Here is a 14641-nt window from a genome sequence, read left to right on the forward strand (position 1 = left end):
CAAGGACTTCATTCTTCTTGGATCAACCATCAACACTCATGGAAGCAGCAGTCAAGAAATCAAATGACGTATTGCATTAGGCAAATCTGCTGCACAAGATCTTTTTCAAGTGTTGAAGAGCAAAGATGTCAGTTTAAGGATTAATGTGTACCTGACCTAAGCCATGGTATTTTCAATAACCTCATATGCATGTGAAAGCTGAACAGTGCATAAGGAAGACTGTAGAAGAATTGATGCTTTTGAGTTATGGTGTTGGAGAATATTGAAAGTTCCATGGGATGCCAAAGAACCAATAGATCCATTTTGGAAGAAATGCAGCCAGAGTGCTCCTTGCAGGCCAAGATGGCCAAACTTCATCTCTCATACTTCGGACATATTGTCAGGAGGGACTGGTCGCTAGTGAAGGATATCATGTTTGGTAAGGTGGGGGATCAGAGAAAAAGAGGAAGACCCCCAATAAGATGGATTGGCCAAGTGGCAGCATTGATGGACTCAAGCGTGGCAACGGTAGTGATGTTGGCCCAGGATCGGGCAGTGTGTTGTTCTATAAAGCTGCTTAGCTGCAGCATGGGATGGGCTCCTCAACAACAGGGTATCCCATCATTCCCATTGTAGTCATCTGGCCACTCTCATTTTGATGTTAATCTGTGCAAAGGCCCCAAATGTTGGCACCTTTGACTACTCTCTGTTTTCACCCTCTAAGTAATCCATGGGAGAAAGAGGTAGCTTTCTGCTTCCATCAGATTTACAGCTTTAGAAACCCTATACAGGTTGGCTATGAGTTGGACAACTTGATGGCACACAGCAACAATATGTAAGTAACCAGTGCTCTGAATCTGACAGCCTGGCCTTTCCTTGTTCTTGACAGTATCCAGTATATATAAAACTCCCAAACTCAAAATAAAAAACAAGTAACCCATCTAAAAAATGGGCATAAGATCTGAACAGACAATTCACCAAAAAAGATATTTGGAAGTATGAGAAAATGTTCAGCATAATTAGACATTACTCATAACCCTACTGATTCCAATTCATAGTAGACCTCTATAGGACAGAGTAGAACTGCCCATAGGGTTTCCAAGGCGATAATCTTTATAGCAGTAGACTGCCACATCTTTCTCCTGTGGAGTGGTTGGTGGGTTTGAACTTCTGACTTCTCAGTTAGCAGTCAAGCACTTAAACACTGTACCACCAGTGCTTTTTAATAAGTGACCCTATATTGGGTTTCTGAGGAGTAGCTGGTGAGTTCGAACCACTGATCTTGCATTCAAATCAACCTTGTGGTCCAGTGTTTATTCTACAGCACCACATGCAAACTGAAACTACAATGAGATATTACACCCCTGATGTTGTTAGGTGCTGTCCAGTTGTTTCTGATTCATAGCAATCTTGTACAGTGTTTCCAAGAAACTGCAGGCGGGTTTAAACTGACAACCTTGCAGTTAGCTGTCCAGTGCTTCTTCTAGTGCCACACCAGCACTCCACACACCCATTAGAGTGGCTAATATAAAACATACAAGAACTGAACAGGATATGGGGCTATGGAACTCTTGAACTGCTGGTTGGAAGGCAAAATGGAAAGACACACTCTGTGAAAACAGTTTGGCAGCTTCTTACAAAGTTGAACTTAAAACTTACCTTGTATGATGGTTGATTTTATTCGTCAGCTTGGCAAGGCTATAGTGTTCAGTTTGGTAGTTTAGATGTTGCTATGAAAATATTTATAGGTGATTAACATTTATAATCTAGTTAACTTTAGATTATCCTCCATAATGTGGCTGGGCCTCATCCAATCAGTTGAAGGACTTCAGAATAAGGGAGAAGGAAATCTGTGTCAAGACTGCAACACATAACCTTGCCAGAGTTCCTAGCCTGTTGCTTAACCTGTGAATTTAAGACCTGCTAGCCCCTACAACTGCATAAACTGCTTTCTTGTAATAAATACCTAAGAAGCTCTGGTAGCGTAGTGGTTACAAATCAGGCTGCGAACCTCAAGGTCGGCAGTTTGAAACTACCAGCCGTTCCATGGGAGAAAGATGAGGCTTTCTGGTCCCGTAAAGATTTATAGCGTCGGAAACCCTGTACAGGGTCACTATGAGTCGGAACTGACTTTACGACACATAACAACAACATCTATATATCCCGGAGTCTGGGTGTGGCACTGTAGGATAAGCACTGGACTGCTAACCTCAAGGTAGGCAGTTTGAACCCACCAGTCTCTCCTCAGAAACCCTATACAGGGTTACTGAGGGTCGGAACTGACTCCATGGCACTTAACAATAACAATCGATCCTATTGATTTTGTTTTTCTGGAGAACCCTAACTAATATGCCATGTGATACAACAATCCTGTTGGGTATTTATGCTTTGTTGTTATTGTTAAGTGCTGTTGAGTCAGTTCTGACTCACAGTGATCCTGTAAAGGGTTTCTGAGGAGCAGCTGGTGGGTTTGAACTGCTGACTTTGCAGTTCAAACCGACCTTGCAGTCCATTATCCAGTGCATTATCCTGCAACCACTAAGATATTCTTCAGTAGGCAAACGAATAAACAAACAATAGTACATTGATACAATGAAATACTATTTGGGAATGAACTATTGATTTACGAAATTTGGATAAAAAGTAGTGCATTTTGCTGAGACAGTTTTAAAACAGCAAACCAGAATGATGTTGATCAGATTACTGGTTTCCAGGGATAAAAGTGTGGCGAGGGTATGACTATAAAGGGATGGCATTAGGGAGCTTTTGGGGTGAAAGAACTATGCAGTATCCTGATTGTGGTAGTAGTTACATGAATCTATTCACATATTAAAACCCAAACAGGTGAATTTACTGTATACTAATTTAAAACATAGAAATTTGAAAAGAAAATGGGGGTAAAAAAAAAGAGGAAGGACTATTATAAAAATATGGAAGACAATATAACCAAATGGAATTATGGACTTTATTTGAATCCTGGTTAGAAGAAATCAGACACAAGAGACATTTTTAATATAATCAAGGACAATTAATCTGAACTAGGAATTATATACTCAATTTAATTTCTTTATAAGGCATCCTGGTTGTGCAGCAGTTAAGTGCTGTTACTAACCAAAAAGTTGGCAGTTTGAATCCACCAGCTTCTTTGTAGGAGAAAAATATGGTAATTGGCTTCCATAAAGATTACAGCTTGGAAAGCCTACGAGGCAGTTCTACTACATCCTCTAGGGTTATTGTGGATTGGCATCAACTCAAAGGCAATGGGCTTTGCTTAAGAATGGCCTGTGGTTATGTGAAAATATTCTTCATCAGTTACACACTTATTCTAAAATATATAAGTGTGAGATAGCACGATGTCTGAGATTTGCTTTAAAAAATTGCATCAATAAAAGCAGGGGAGACAGATTGCCAAAACGTTGATAAATGTGGAAGCTGGAGGTTCATTATAGTACATGCTGTATTTTTAGTATGTTTGAAGTTTTCCATAATCTTTTCTTAAAAATGAAAAATGAGATTTTCAAAATTAGAGTAGAACTTCAACATTTATTTTAAACCAGTAGACATGATAAGTCTACAGTTGGTTTCAATCTTGATGTGAAATCTCTCTAATGCTCCAAATATAAACGCTGTGTATGCCAAAAATAATACTGACATATGAAAAAGTAATCTAGAAATCTTATGCTCTCAGCCATAAACTACTAAAATTACTAGATTTAGCAAAGATTTGCAGTTAAGAGTTTTCAATCACAAACCATGACAGTTTCTTTTGCATAGTGTCACTTCGAATTACACTGTCAAAGAAATAAAGGGCAAACATAATTTTAAAGCAATAATTCTGATGCTAAAAATCTCAAAAAGCAAAATTACTCAGGCTTTTAAACTTTCATTAATTATTTACACAGTGTCGCTGTCCTGCTGTGTTGGTCCTCTCTGTTCTTTTGAGCATTATTATTATTTATCACTTCTTGAGCACTCAGCTCTGCATGAGATACAGATGATATGTTGCCTCCCTAGGGGCCAACAATCAAAGCCACACAAGCAAAACACAAAGATTAGCTGGTTAAGAAATGAAAACCAAATGAAAGGTTAAAAAGAATACCCTAAATTCCCTTTTGATTTCAGCTTTAAGGCCATGATAAAACGCACGCGTCTTTTGGGGGTATAAAATAAAATTGAAGTTGGTTAAAAAAAAAAAAAAAGAAAGAAAGAAAAGAAAGAAAGAAAGAAAGAAAGAAAAGAATTGGCTTGGAAGAAATAGAAAACACCCCAGAAATCAATCCAAGAAAATATCCTACCGTAGAAACCCTTTCACTTTCTGATGTACGAAAATTTGTTGTTATTGTTGTTAAGTGCCATTGAGTCAGTTTCAACATATAGCAACCCTGTATAGGATTTCTAAGAAGCACTTTGTGGATTTGAACCACAGACCTTGCAGTTAGCAATGCAGTGCTTATACTACAGCGCAACACCACAACTCCGAACCTAATCCCGTTGTTGTTTGTTATTATTAAGTGCTCTTGAGTCAGTTCCCACTCATAGAAACCCTGTTTCTGAGGATCAGATGGTGAGTTCAGACTGCCAACCCTGAGGTTCAAATTGACCTCAAGACCGAGTGCATATCCTATGGCAGCACCACACCAGGACTCCAACCTAATTCTTGTTACCTGAAATTCAAGCTGGTTTATGAAGAGGTCATGGAACAAGGGATATCGTTACTGACATCAGATGGATCATAGCTGAAAGCACATAATACCAAAAGATGTTTCCTTGTGTTTTATTGACTATCCATTTCACTATGCTATATGGTATATGCTATATGGATCATAGCAATCTATGGATAAACTGTAAAGAATGGGAATTCCAGAATACTTAATTGTGCTCATGTGGGACTTGTATAAACAAGGGATACTGTATGGTTTAAAATCAGGAAAAGTTTGTGTCAAGATTGTTATCTCTACCATATTTATTCAATTTGTTTGTTGAGCAATATAATTTGAGAAACTAGAAGACGAAACTGCATCAGGATTGGAGGAAAACTCATTAGAAATTTGTGATATGTACATGACACAGCCTTGTTTTCTGAAAATGAAGAAAGAAATCTTTGTACACTTACAGATGAAGATCTAAGACTACAGCCTTCAGTATAGATTATACCTCAATGCAAAGAAAGCAAAAATCTTCATAAATGGACCAGTAAACATCATGGTAAATGGAGAAAACACTGTAGTTGTAAAGAATTTCATTTTATTTGAATCCACAATCAACACTCATAGAAGAAACAGTCAGCAGAGCCCCAGGGGTTCCAAGGCCAGTAAAGTAGAAATACATTCAGCTTCAACCAGAGCTAGCTCAGCACTCATTATGTTACTCTGGGAGTTTCTACAAAAGCTTAAAAATGGACAATGAATAAAAGAAGAATTGATGGATTTGTGTTATGGTGTTGGAGGAAAATATTAAAAGTACCATGAACTCCCCAAAGAACAACTCTGTGTTGGAAGAAGTGCAGTCAGAATGTTCCTTAGAAGCAAAGATGGCCCGACTTTGTCTCTCATACTTTGGACATGTTATCAGGAGACAGCAGTCCCTAGAGAAGGGCATTGTGTTTGGTAAAGAGGAGGGTCAGTAAAAAAGAGAAAGACCCTCAGCAAGATGGATTGGCACAGTGGCAGCAGCAATGGGCTCAAGTGTAGCAATGATTGTGAGGTTGGTTCAGGACTGAGCAGCATTTCGTTTTGTGTGTAAGGTTGCTATGAGTTGGTACAGACGCAACGACACCTAACAATAACCTAACAACTTGTTTAAAAAGGGCCAGGGGTGGGGTGGAGATCAGGGATCACTGCTGGATTACCAATAAACAAAAGTACAGGATTACTTTTGTTTATTTATTAATCTGTAGTGAACAGTTTCATATTTTTCACCATAGATTCTGCTTCTAGGCATGGCTGGCATCTATCTTTTTTCCAACCCCACAACACCTTCCTGGATAATCAAAACCTCTTTTCAAATTTACAATCCTTGAGCATAGCAGGTTGTTGTTACGTGCCATTGAGTCATCTCCAACTCATAGGAACCCTGTATAAGGTTTCTGAAGAGTGGCTGGTGGATTTGAACTGCTCACTTTGCAGTTCAAATCTACCTTGTGGTCCAGTGCTTATCCTACAGCGCCACACCAGGACTCTGAGCATAGCAAGTAAACCTGTATAAAATACATGTAAAACTTCTTTACAGATAAGTAAATAAGCACAAGTAAACTCATGCTAAGGAGCCCTGATGGCGCAGTGTGTTAAACATTGGGCTTCTAACTGCAAGGTTGGCAGGTCAAGTCCACTGGTGAGCAGTTGCTCCTTGGGAGAAAGAAGAGGAGCTGTCTGTTCCCATAAAGATTTATGGTTTTGGAAACCCGAAGGGGCAGTTCTACTCTGTTTTATATTGGGCGTCTAAGTCGCAATCAAAGGAGCTCTGGTAGCACAGTGGTTATGAGTCAGGCTGCTAACCTTAAGGTCAGCAGTTCGAAACTACCAGTGGTTCCATGGGAGAAAGATGAGGCTTTCTGCTCCCATAAAGATTTACAGCCTTGGAAACCATAGGGTCGCTATGAGTCGGAACCGACTCCACGGCACACCACCAAGTCGGAATCAACTCTACAGTTTAGGTTGCCTATGTTTTATCACATACTGCATGAGGTGCTGTTGTCATTAAGTGCCACTGAGTCAGTTCTGACTCATAGTTTCTGAGGAGTGGCTGGAGAGTTTGAACTGCTGATCTCGCTGGACTGCACTTGTGGTCCAATGCTTGTCCTACAGTGTCACAACAGACATGAGATTTGTTGTTGTTAAATATCATTGAGTCAGTTATGACTCATAGCGATCCAGTATAGGTTTCCAAGGAGCAGCTGGTGGGTTTGAACCACCGACCTGTGGTTATCAGTCCAATGCTGATTCTAGTGCACTATACCAGGACTCCAGACATGAGGTGAAAACCACTGTTCTGGGAAGTCTGGAGCAAAAGATAGATGAAATTACTTAACATTCTAAAATACATTTCTTTTTCCCTTTTAAAAGCTTACGTACTATAAATATTATAAATATTTTTATAACAATGTAAAATGATTTCTGCCTCAGTTTTGAAAGATTTGAGCAATATGCTTTTTAGAATGTTAGGGATAATTTTAGGGGACTATATTTGTAACAGGACTTTCAGTGGGGCACTGTAGGATCAGCACTGGACTGCACACTACAGGGTCAGCAGTTCAAACCCACCAGTTGCTCCTCAGAAACTCTATATGGGGTCACTATGAGTCAGAACCGACTCAACCGCACTTAACAACAATAATATATGTAAAGGAGTCCTGGCGTGGCACTGTAGTATAAGCACTAGACTGTTAACTATAGGTCTAGGGTTCTTCAACTGTTCCTTGGGAACCCTATGCAAGGTAACCATGAGGTGGCACAGACTCCACAGCACTTAATAATAACATATTTGTTAAAAATATTTTGCCTTTAGCTATATAAAAGACTAAAAGTTAAATTCATATTAGAAAATTTTAGAATCTTCGAATTCAAAGATTCTCCTATCCTGTGTTAATCTTTTGTATTTACATTTATTTATTTCTCTCTCTTGAGAGCAGACAGATTGTTAAGTGTTTCTACCCTTTCCAGGGTGTATTTAATCGTGAATAGATTTAAAAACAGATTATCAGTAATAGGATTCCAGGATGTGGGCAGATGTCTACTTGTCATGGACGATCTCTCTTGCAATCAGCTCCTTCATTATTTCATTGGTACCACCATAGATTGGCTGAACTCGGGCATCCACATAAGCTCTAGATAAATCAGAAGATGATTGAATGAATAAACAAAATATTAGAAAGTGTAAAATTTGTCTTACTAGGTACCTATTAAACTCTTGATACATTTAATAAATAAAATCTAAGCAATTAAATTCTAGCATAAATTAATTTTTCCAGTGGCATTAATCCCAGATTGGTATAACTGTTTAAAACTACAATAACAAAAATCCCTTTTAAAATCTTGATAATTAGTATAGCTTTTAGTTTGCTTGAGGATATAACAAATTCAAGAAACATTTATAAATATGTTTAATCTGATTTAATTTTATAAAAATGAAATCATACAACAGCATTCTAAAAAAAAAATTCCTTTTAGAATATCTTCATTTTGTGTTATCCTTCCTGTTTCCAAAACACCCTGATAGTCACTTGTTTAGTAAAAAAGAAATTACATATTTTCTCGCATTCCTTTAGATCCAACCAGCACTTTTACCCACAAGAGTATAAAGTGAAAGTTTAGAAAATATTACTTTTCATAAAGTTAACAAGTTACTTGATTTTTTGGAAATGGTTCATAGTTGCACCAGTAATGTAAGGGGTTAAGATACTGAGTGGCTGAGCCCACTGTCAGATAAAGACACACACACACACACACACACACAAGCACAATGCAATCATAAGCTCATTTTTCACAGAGATGACTAAGCCACTGTGCAGTTGTTTTTACTTTTTCTCATCTCATTTAATCCTCTCTTTTCTGAGATCTGAGAGAATAAATATTATCCTTTCGCAGGTAAAAGAACTGAAGTGCAGAGAGGTTAACACGTTTACTAATTAATAGTTGCTATTTCATGGCCACCTAACAGATCATTGGCTGACTGGAACAAGAATGTGGGCATTCTGCCTCTTTGGCAACTATCTTTTTTTTATTAGATCACAATCCTTTCTTGGGTTCCAGGATTAAGAACTAGTTATTATTGATCTTTGAACTTTCCTAGTAGATGAACATCTAGGCTTTTTTTCCCCCTCTATCCAAAGCATAAAGTCTGTTTGCTGGATATCTAATGTAATTTTTAAGACCGATTACATTTTCCACCTGTTTAGGAACCTGACCAGTTTTGAATTTATCTGTCTTCATTTTCATCATGGTACCTCACAAACAGTAAGAATTCAGTAAAGATTTACTGCATTACCAAGCAATTAAAAAAAATCTCAGTTCCTACCTTCTGAAGAAACTTCTAAAATCTTGAGATGTTTGTATTTTCAAACATCCCCATAAGCCTTATTAACTAATTCTGTTCTTCCCCACAAAAAGTTATGCTCTCATTTTGAGGACCTGCCTGGCATTTCAGCCTTCTTCAGCCATCCAGTGTGTTTACACATTTTTAGACTGGGTTGGGCTTTCTTCTTTTCATAAAGAAGTTCCCACCAAGAATGTGGTGACAGAGATCTGTAGACCTTTTATAAGTTACTAATTAAATTCAGTCATCAACTAAAATTAACAGAGAAAGCAGCAGAAGGAATGTCGAACCACACACCGTGGTGCCGCGTTACATCTCAATCTACTCTTCCCAGCACAGTAGCGTCCCAGAAATGGCAAAGCCATAAAACACAAAAACACCTTTTCTCTGTGAAACCAAGAATCAGAAGCACATATATTAACTAACATAGCTTAATCTGGAGAATTGAAGGAACACATTTTTTTTTCTTTATCAAATCAAAGTCTGTCCAAAACACTCACATGATGCCTATGTATCTAATGACCTTTTTGAAATTAGATTCTATTCTTTCTTTTCATCTTTAAAAAGTCTCTTCCCTGTCTATTTGGAGAGAGAAATGACAGTCTAGTCTTAAAGGTTCATACAATTTTTGAGCTAACAAACTGTCCAAGGGTGATTATTATGCCTTAGAAGACATACAGGTATAAATATCTTCAACTGAAATGGGATTTCAAATAGGCGATCAAGGGGTCCTGGTGTGGCGCTGTGGGTTAATGTGCTGGACTGTAAAGTTGGTTTGAACTGTAAGGTTTGAGGTTCAAGCTCACCAGCCACTCCTTGGAACCCCTATATAGGGTCACAATGGATGGAAACTGACTCGATGGCTCTTAACAACAACCACAATATCAAGTAACAATGTTTGCTTGCTACTGACCTCTGAAAAACACAGAGAATAAATTTATGCCACACTCTACTCTGGGGCCATCAAATTGGCCCTTTTTTAGGATAAGAACTAAACTAGACCAACATTGAGCCACTGCATTACTATACTCCCACCACAGTTCCAACAGCATAATTAAGTAGAAAAATATAAACATCCGATCATTATTTTACTTTCTTAGCATTGTGTACACTGTGAATAGGATCGATGAATATTGTGAATCAGTCATGAAAATGCACAGGAAAAATTTGATTAATGGTTAAATTTGTGCTAGCTCAGAAAGTGTACTGGGTTACATATTAGACTGCTAACTGCAAGGTCAGCAGTTCAAATCCATCAGCTGCTCTTCGGGAGAAAGATGAGGCTTTCTGCTTTTGTGAAGATTTACAGTCTCAGAAACCCTACACAGGAACGCTGTGAGTTGGAACCAACTCGACAATTCACAGCAACGCAGAAGAAGCATAACTCAATGTTTGCTTCTGATTTCACTACTATTTTGAAAAATCTGCTTTTGATTAAGTCTCCTTTGAAGTATTTCTGCAAGGATATAAGAAAATCCAAGTCCAAGAATCGATAAAAGAAGAAATCACTTAGCTACTTCATGCCTATATTCCCAAGGTGGGGGACAATATGGTTGTTGCAGAGTTTTATGAAAGATTATAAATTCTATATACCCATTAGTTTAGCTTTCTGAGCTGCTCAATTGCTAGAGAAAATTAGTAGATTATATCTGTGCTGAGCTTCTGTTCTGGACTTGTTATAATTTCCATTATTATGTTTATTCTCCTCACTGAGGACTAAAAGCACATCAAAATGGTTTCAATTATGCTTGCCAAAATGATAAATTTGAAGCCTTAGGCTGCCAGTTTGAATATCAGCTTGATATTTTTTTCTCCAGATATTTTACATTTAGATAAACATTGGAAAAAGTTTTTAGAAGCCCATACCATTCTCATTCTCAGATTCAGAACTACATGAGACTTTTCTATACATAGCAAAAGCTTCTTTGTGAAATTTTTATAAATGGAAAATATTGCTAAATCAGAGAAAAATATTTTCTCTGTGATGAGGAGAAATGCCATGGGGAGATAACAGACCAAAGACTATGGAAAGATGGAAAGAGGCAATTAGGGAGCTGGAGGGAGGAACTACTCAAGCGAACTCAGATTATTAACAAGTTAGCACTGCTCTGAATTTGTGTAGTTGTTAGGTGCCATCGAGTCAGTACTGACCCATAGTGACCTTATGCACAGCAGAACGAAACACTGCTCAATCCTGGGCCAACCTCACTACTGTTGCCATGCTTGAGTCCATAGATGCTGCCACTTGGCCAATCCATGTCATTGGGGGTCTTCCTTTTTTTCTCTGACCCTCCACCTTACCAAACATGCTAGTAGCAAAAATATTTAGACTCAACATACATACACAAAATCATTTCTTTTAATTTGATGGAAATAAAAATTCCATTTTGAAAAGAAATCACTGCTGTTGTTGTTAAGTGCCGTCGAGTAGGTTCTAACCCATAACGACCCTGTATAGGATTTTTAAAGAGTGGCTGGTGAGCTTCAACTGCTGACTCTGCACTTCAAACCAACTTTGCAGTCCAGCACATTAACAGCGCCACACTAGGACTCCAGAAAATAAATACTTTGGTTTTACTTTTTTAAGAGCAAAATAATCCAATATTTAAATGATGGTAATTTAGACCTTTTTCATATGCAGATTAATTTTTCTGTAGTGCTATTTTTTTTTTTAACTTAAAAAAAGGTGATATACTTCTATATTAGGATTCAAATAAGGTAAACATCACGTTTAGTATACTAGCCTCTTCACTTTCCTTAAAAAATATTTTATTAAAATCCAAGTTGTTGTTGTTAAGTGCCATCAAGTCGATTTTGACTCATACCGACCCTGTGTAGGGTTTACAAGGAGCAGCTGGTGAGTTCGAACCGCTGACCTTGTGGTCCAAACCGACCTTGCGGTCCAGTGCTTTATCCTACAGTGCGTCACAGTAAGCCGGTCAGACTAAGATGTTTCCATTTATTTGAACAGTCTGTACTCACAGACATTTGAAAAATACAAAGATTTCCCACCTCCTTTCCCTCCATCCTTAATTTACAAACAACAGTAAGCAATGCTCCTTTCTCTTCACACCACCAAAGAATGGAACGTAACAGCCATACTCACTTTGCTATGGGGAACTCCCACATGTACCCCCAACCTCCGTGGAGCTGTACACAGTCATAAGCTACACTGTTTTGTAACTCAGATGCCCTAGATGACCAAAATAAAAAGCAGAAAAGGAATATTTGAGATGGATTTCATGAGATGCTTCACAATCAGGAAATACATTATTTATGATTGCGTAAATGTCCACATTTACCAAGCAATCAAAACAACTATTAAATAACCAGAGAAGATAATATAAACTATATTTGAAATACATTTCAGAACCGTCACGTAAAGACATTTCATAAATTATATTTCTGGCTAGGCTTTTGTTAAAGCTATAAACAAAAGTTGACAACTTGGATTACTGTGTCTTTGCCTAGTCTAGGCTTGAAAAAGATGTAAAGACTACGTAAGTAGTGGCTTAATTTATTTAGGTTATCAATAGGATCCAAATTAAGTGTATGTTACTGTTGTTAAGTGCCGTCGAGATAGTTCTGACCCATAGCGACACTGTACAGGGTTTCCGAGGCTGTAAATCTTTACGGGAGCAGAAAGCCTCATATTTCTCTCGTGGAACAGCTGGTAGTTTCAAACTGCTGACCTTGTGGTTCGCAGCCCAATTCTTAACCACTACGCTACTAGAGCTCCTTTTAATTAAGTGTATAATTACTCATAATTGACTCGTAATTTCCTTTTACCTTTATATCTTGTTTCCTCCAAAGATGTCATTCCTTACCCTGAAGTAACATTTCTAAATTTCATTATTTATGAAAAAAAGTAATTTAAAAGCTTTTTGAGGGGACTCTTCAGAAATAAACTGAAAGTAAATATGAAAACTGCAAGAAGTAGATTATTAAAATATATGCCATCAAATAGGAAGAAATATTAAAAAATAATTTGGGGCTTATCGTTCCTAAAGTACTTTGATATCAGTCTGAGTCACTTGAGAAAAAAACATTAATTTCTGATATTATCACAACAACTGTAACTACTGTTAGAATCGATACATACCCCATAGGTATCTGATTCATTTTCAGATTAAAAAAATATTAAATTCTATTCTACTTATTTTTTAATGAAGGGAAAAATAAAGCAAAGATAAACAGAGGCAAATTTTCCCATTTAAAATTGCGTAGCATGGATGAGGATGCGCTTAAGAAATATAGTAGTAATTGAATGAATAAGAGACAAAACTGGTGGCTGTGTTTGGAATTCTATAAATGTTTGTATTTGGCTAGTATTTTAGTGAAAAGTTACTAGGCTTTAACTAGCTGTTTCCTCTGTTTTAATATGAATTCCTAGTCTATATATAAACCTGGTGTTTCCAAAGAACAGTAAGATCAATTTTATCAAACATATTTTTTTCTAAAAATATTCTATTTTAAAAATATTTATTTGTTCTTTTTCCCACTAGTCAAAGAACTTCCTGTAAAAATAAATGTGAAATATCTTCCTCAAAAATACTCATATATGTTCCTAATATTTTCACATCACTTTTCAACCTGAAAATTTTATTATTTTAGAATCATTATATAAAGCACTGTTTGATGTACTTCCTTAATTCTATTTCTAACTGAAATGAACACAGGTTAATGATTAATGACAGCAATTTTTTTTCCTAGGGTACTTTTGAGCTAGTGAGATGTGAGAATGTCTTCTGTTTTGTTTTTTCTTAAAGAGGAAACCAAGCTCATGTTTAAAATCTGATTTGAACTGTATACTCTGGTATCTTAAAATATATACAACTGTTACTCAGTTTTAATTAAACTGAAAGTCTTTATAAATGTACTAGGATATTTTCCCCCTTTCATTAATACAGTATATGCAACTTTTGGTTAGATAGTCAAATCTTCATAGAATTTTTCTTAATCTGGAAAATACTTTAAAAAACACTCATTTCATAGATAACAAAAAGTTGGTTCAGAGAGAATTAAAGGAACTATTTCCCAGATTATAGTCGTTTAATGAAATAATTGGGACTTTACCTCAGACTCATTAAGTCTTACAGTTTTTCTGTCCTCTCACTACATCACTGCTCCTTTTCAGATAACTTGAAATTAGCTGTTACTTAAATGAGCATCCTACTTAATCAGTCATCCTACTTCAAACACTTAATGCTTTATTTTTAGTAACAAGAGTTAAATGCCAACTTCAGTGATTTTTAACGTATTATAAATAACCTTAATGACACCTTTCAGCATTTAAAAAATAAAATGTTCTTTCTGCTATTTTCTATTTATGTAACCTTCTCGCTTTAAGACCCTCAAGGCTGAATTAAAGTTGGCACAATTCCCTAAGAGTCTGAGCAAACATCACGTTTTAATTACTGCAGCACACATACCAATATTTCGCCATGGAAGCACTGGCAGAGTCCAGACGTTTCGCTTCATGCAACTGGAGACAGCTGTCCACAAAAGCCCGGGTTATACAAATGTGCGTTTTTAGTTCTGCTAGCTTATGCTGCACTGTCTTGAGTTTAAAGGAAAGGAAAGAAAAAAATATAAGCATGGTTGTTGTTGTTAAGTGCCGTCGAGTCAGTTC

At 37.0% G+C, this 14641-nt stretch overlaps 1 protein-coding gene across 1 annotated transcript in view; it reads right to left on the minus strand.

Annotated features, from left to right (window-relative positions):
* Window positions 1–7559: 7559 nt before the first annotated feature.
* ACADL (acyl-CoA dehydrogenase, long chain) overlaps window positions 7560–14641 on the minus strand; it is a 69240-nt gene continuing 62158 nt past the window's right edge. The window contains exons 9-11 of the mRNA XM_006872751.1: window positions 14442–14569; window positions 12116–12202; window positions 7560–7801 (exon numbers count right to left, since the gene is read on the minus strand). Of these exons, the coding sequence (XP_006872813.1) occupies window positions 7708–7801; window positions 12116–12202; window positions 14442–14569 (309 nt within the window). The 3' untranslated portion in view covers window positions 7560–7707. The remainder of the gene's footprint in view (window positions 7802–12115; window positions 12203–14441; window positions 14570–14641) is intronic.

Source organism: Chrysochloris asiatica, unplaced genomic scaffold (assembly GCF_000296735.1).
Source record: "Chrysochloris asiatica unplaced genomic scaffold, ChrAsi1.0 scaffold00212, whole genome shotgun sequence".
Classification (NCBI taxonomy): Eukaryota; Metazoa; Chordata; class Mammalia; order Afrosoricida; family Chrysochloridae; genus Chrysochloris; species Chrysochloris asiatica.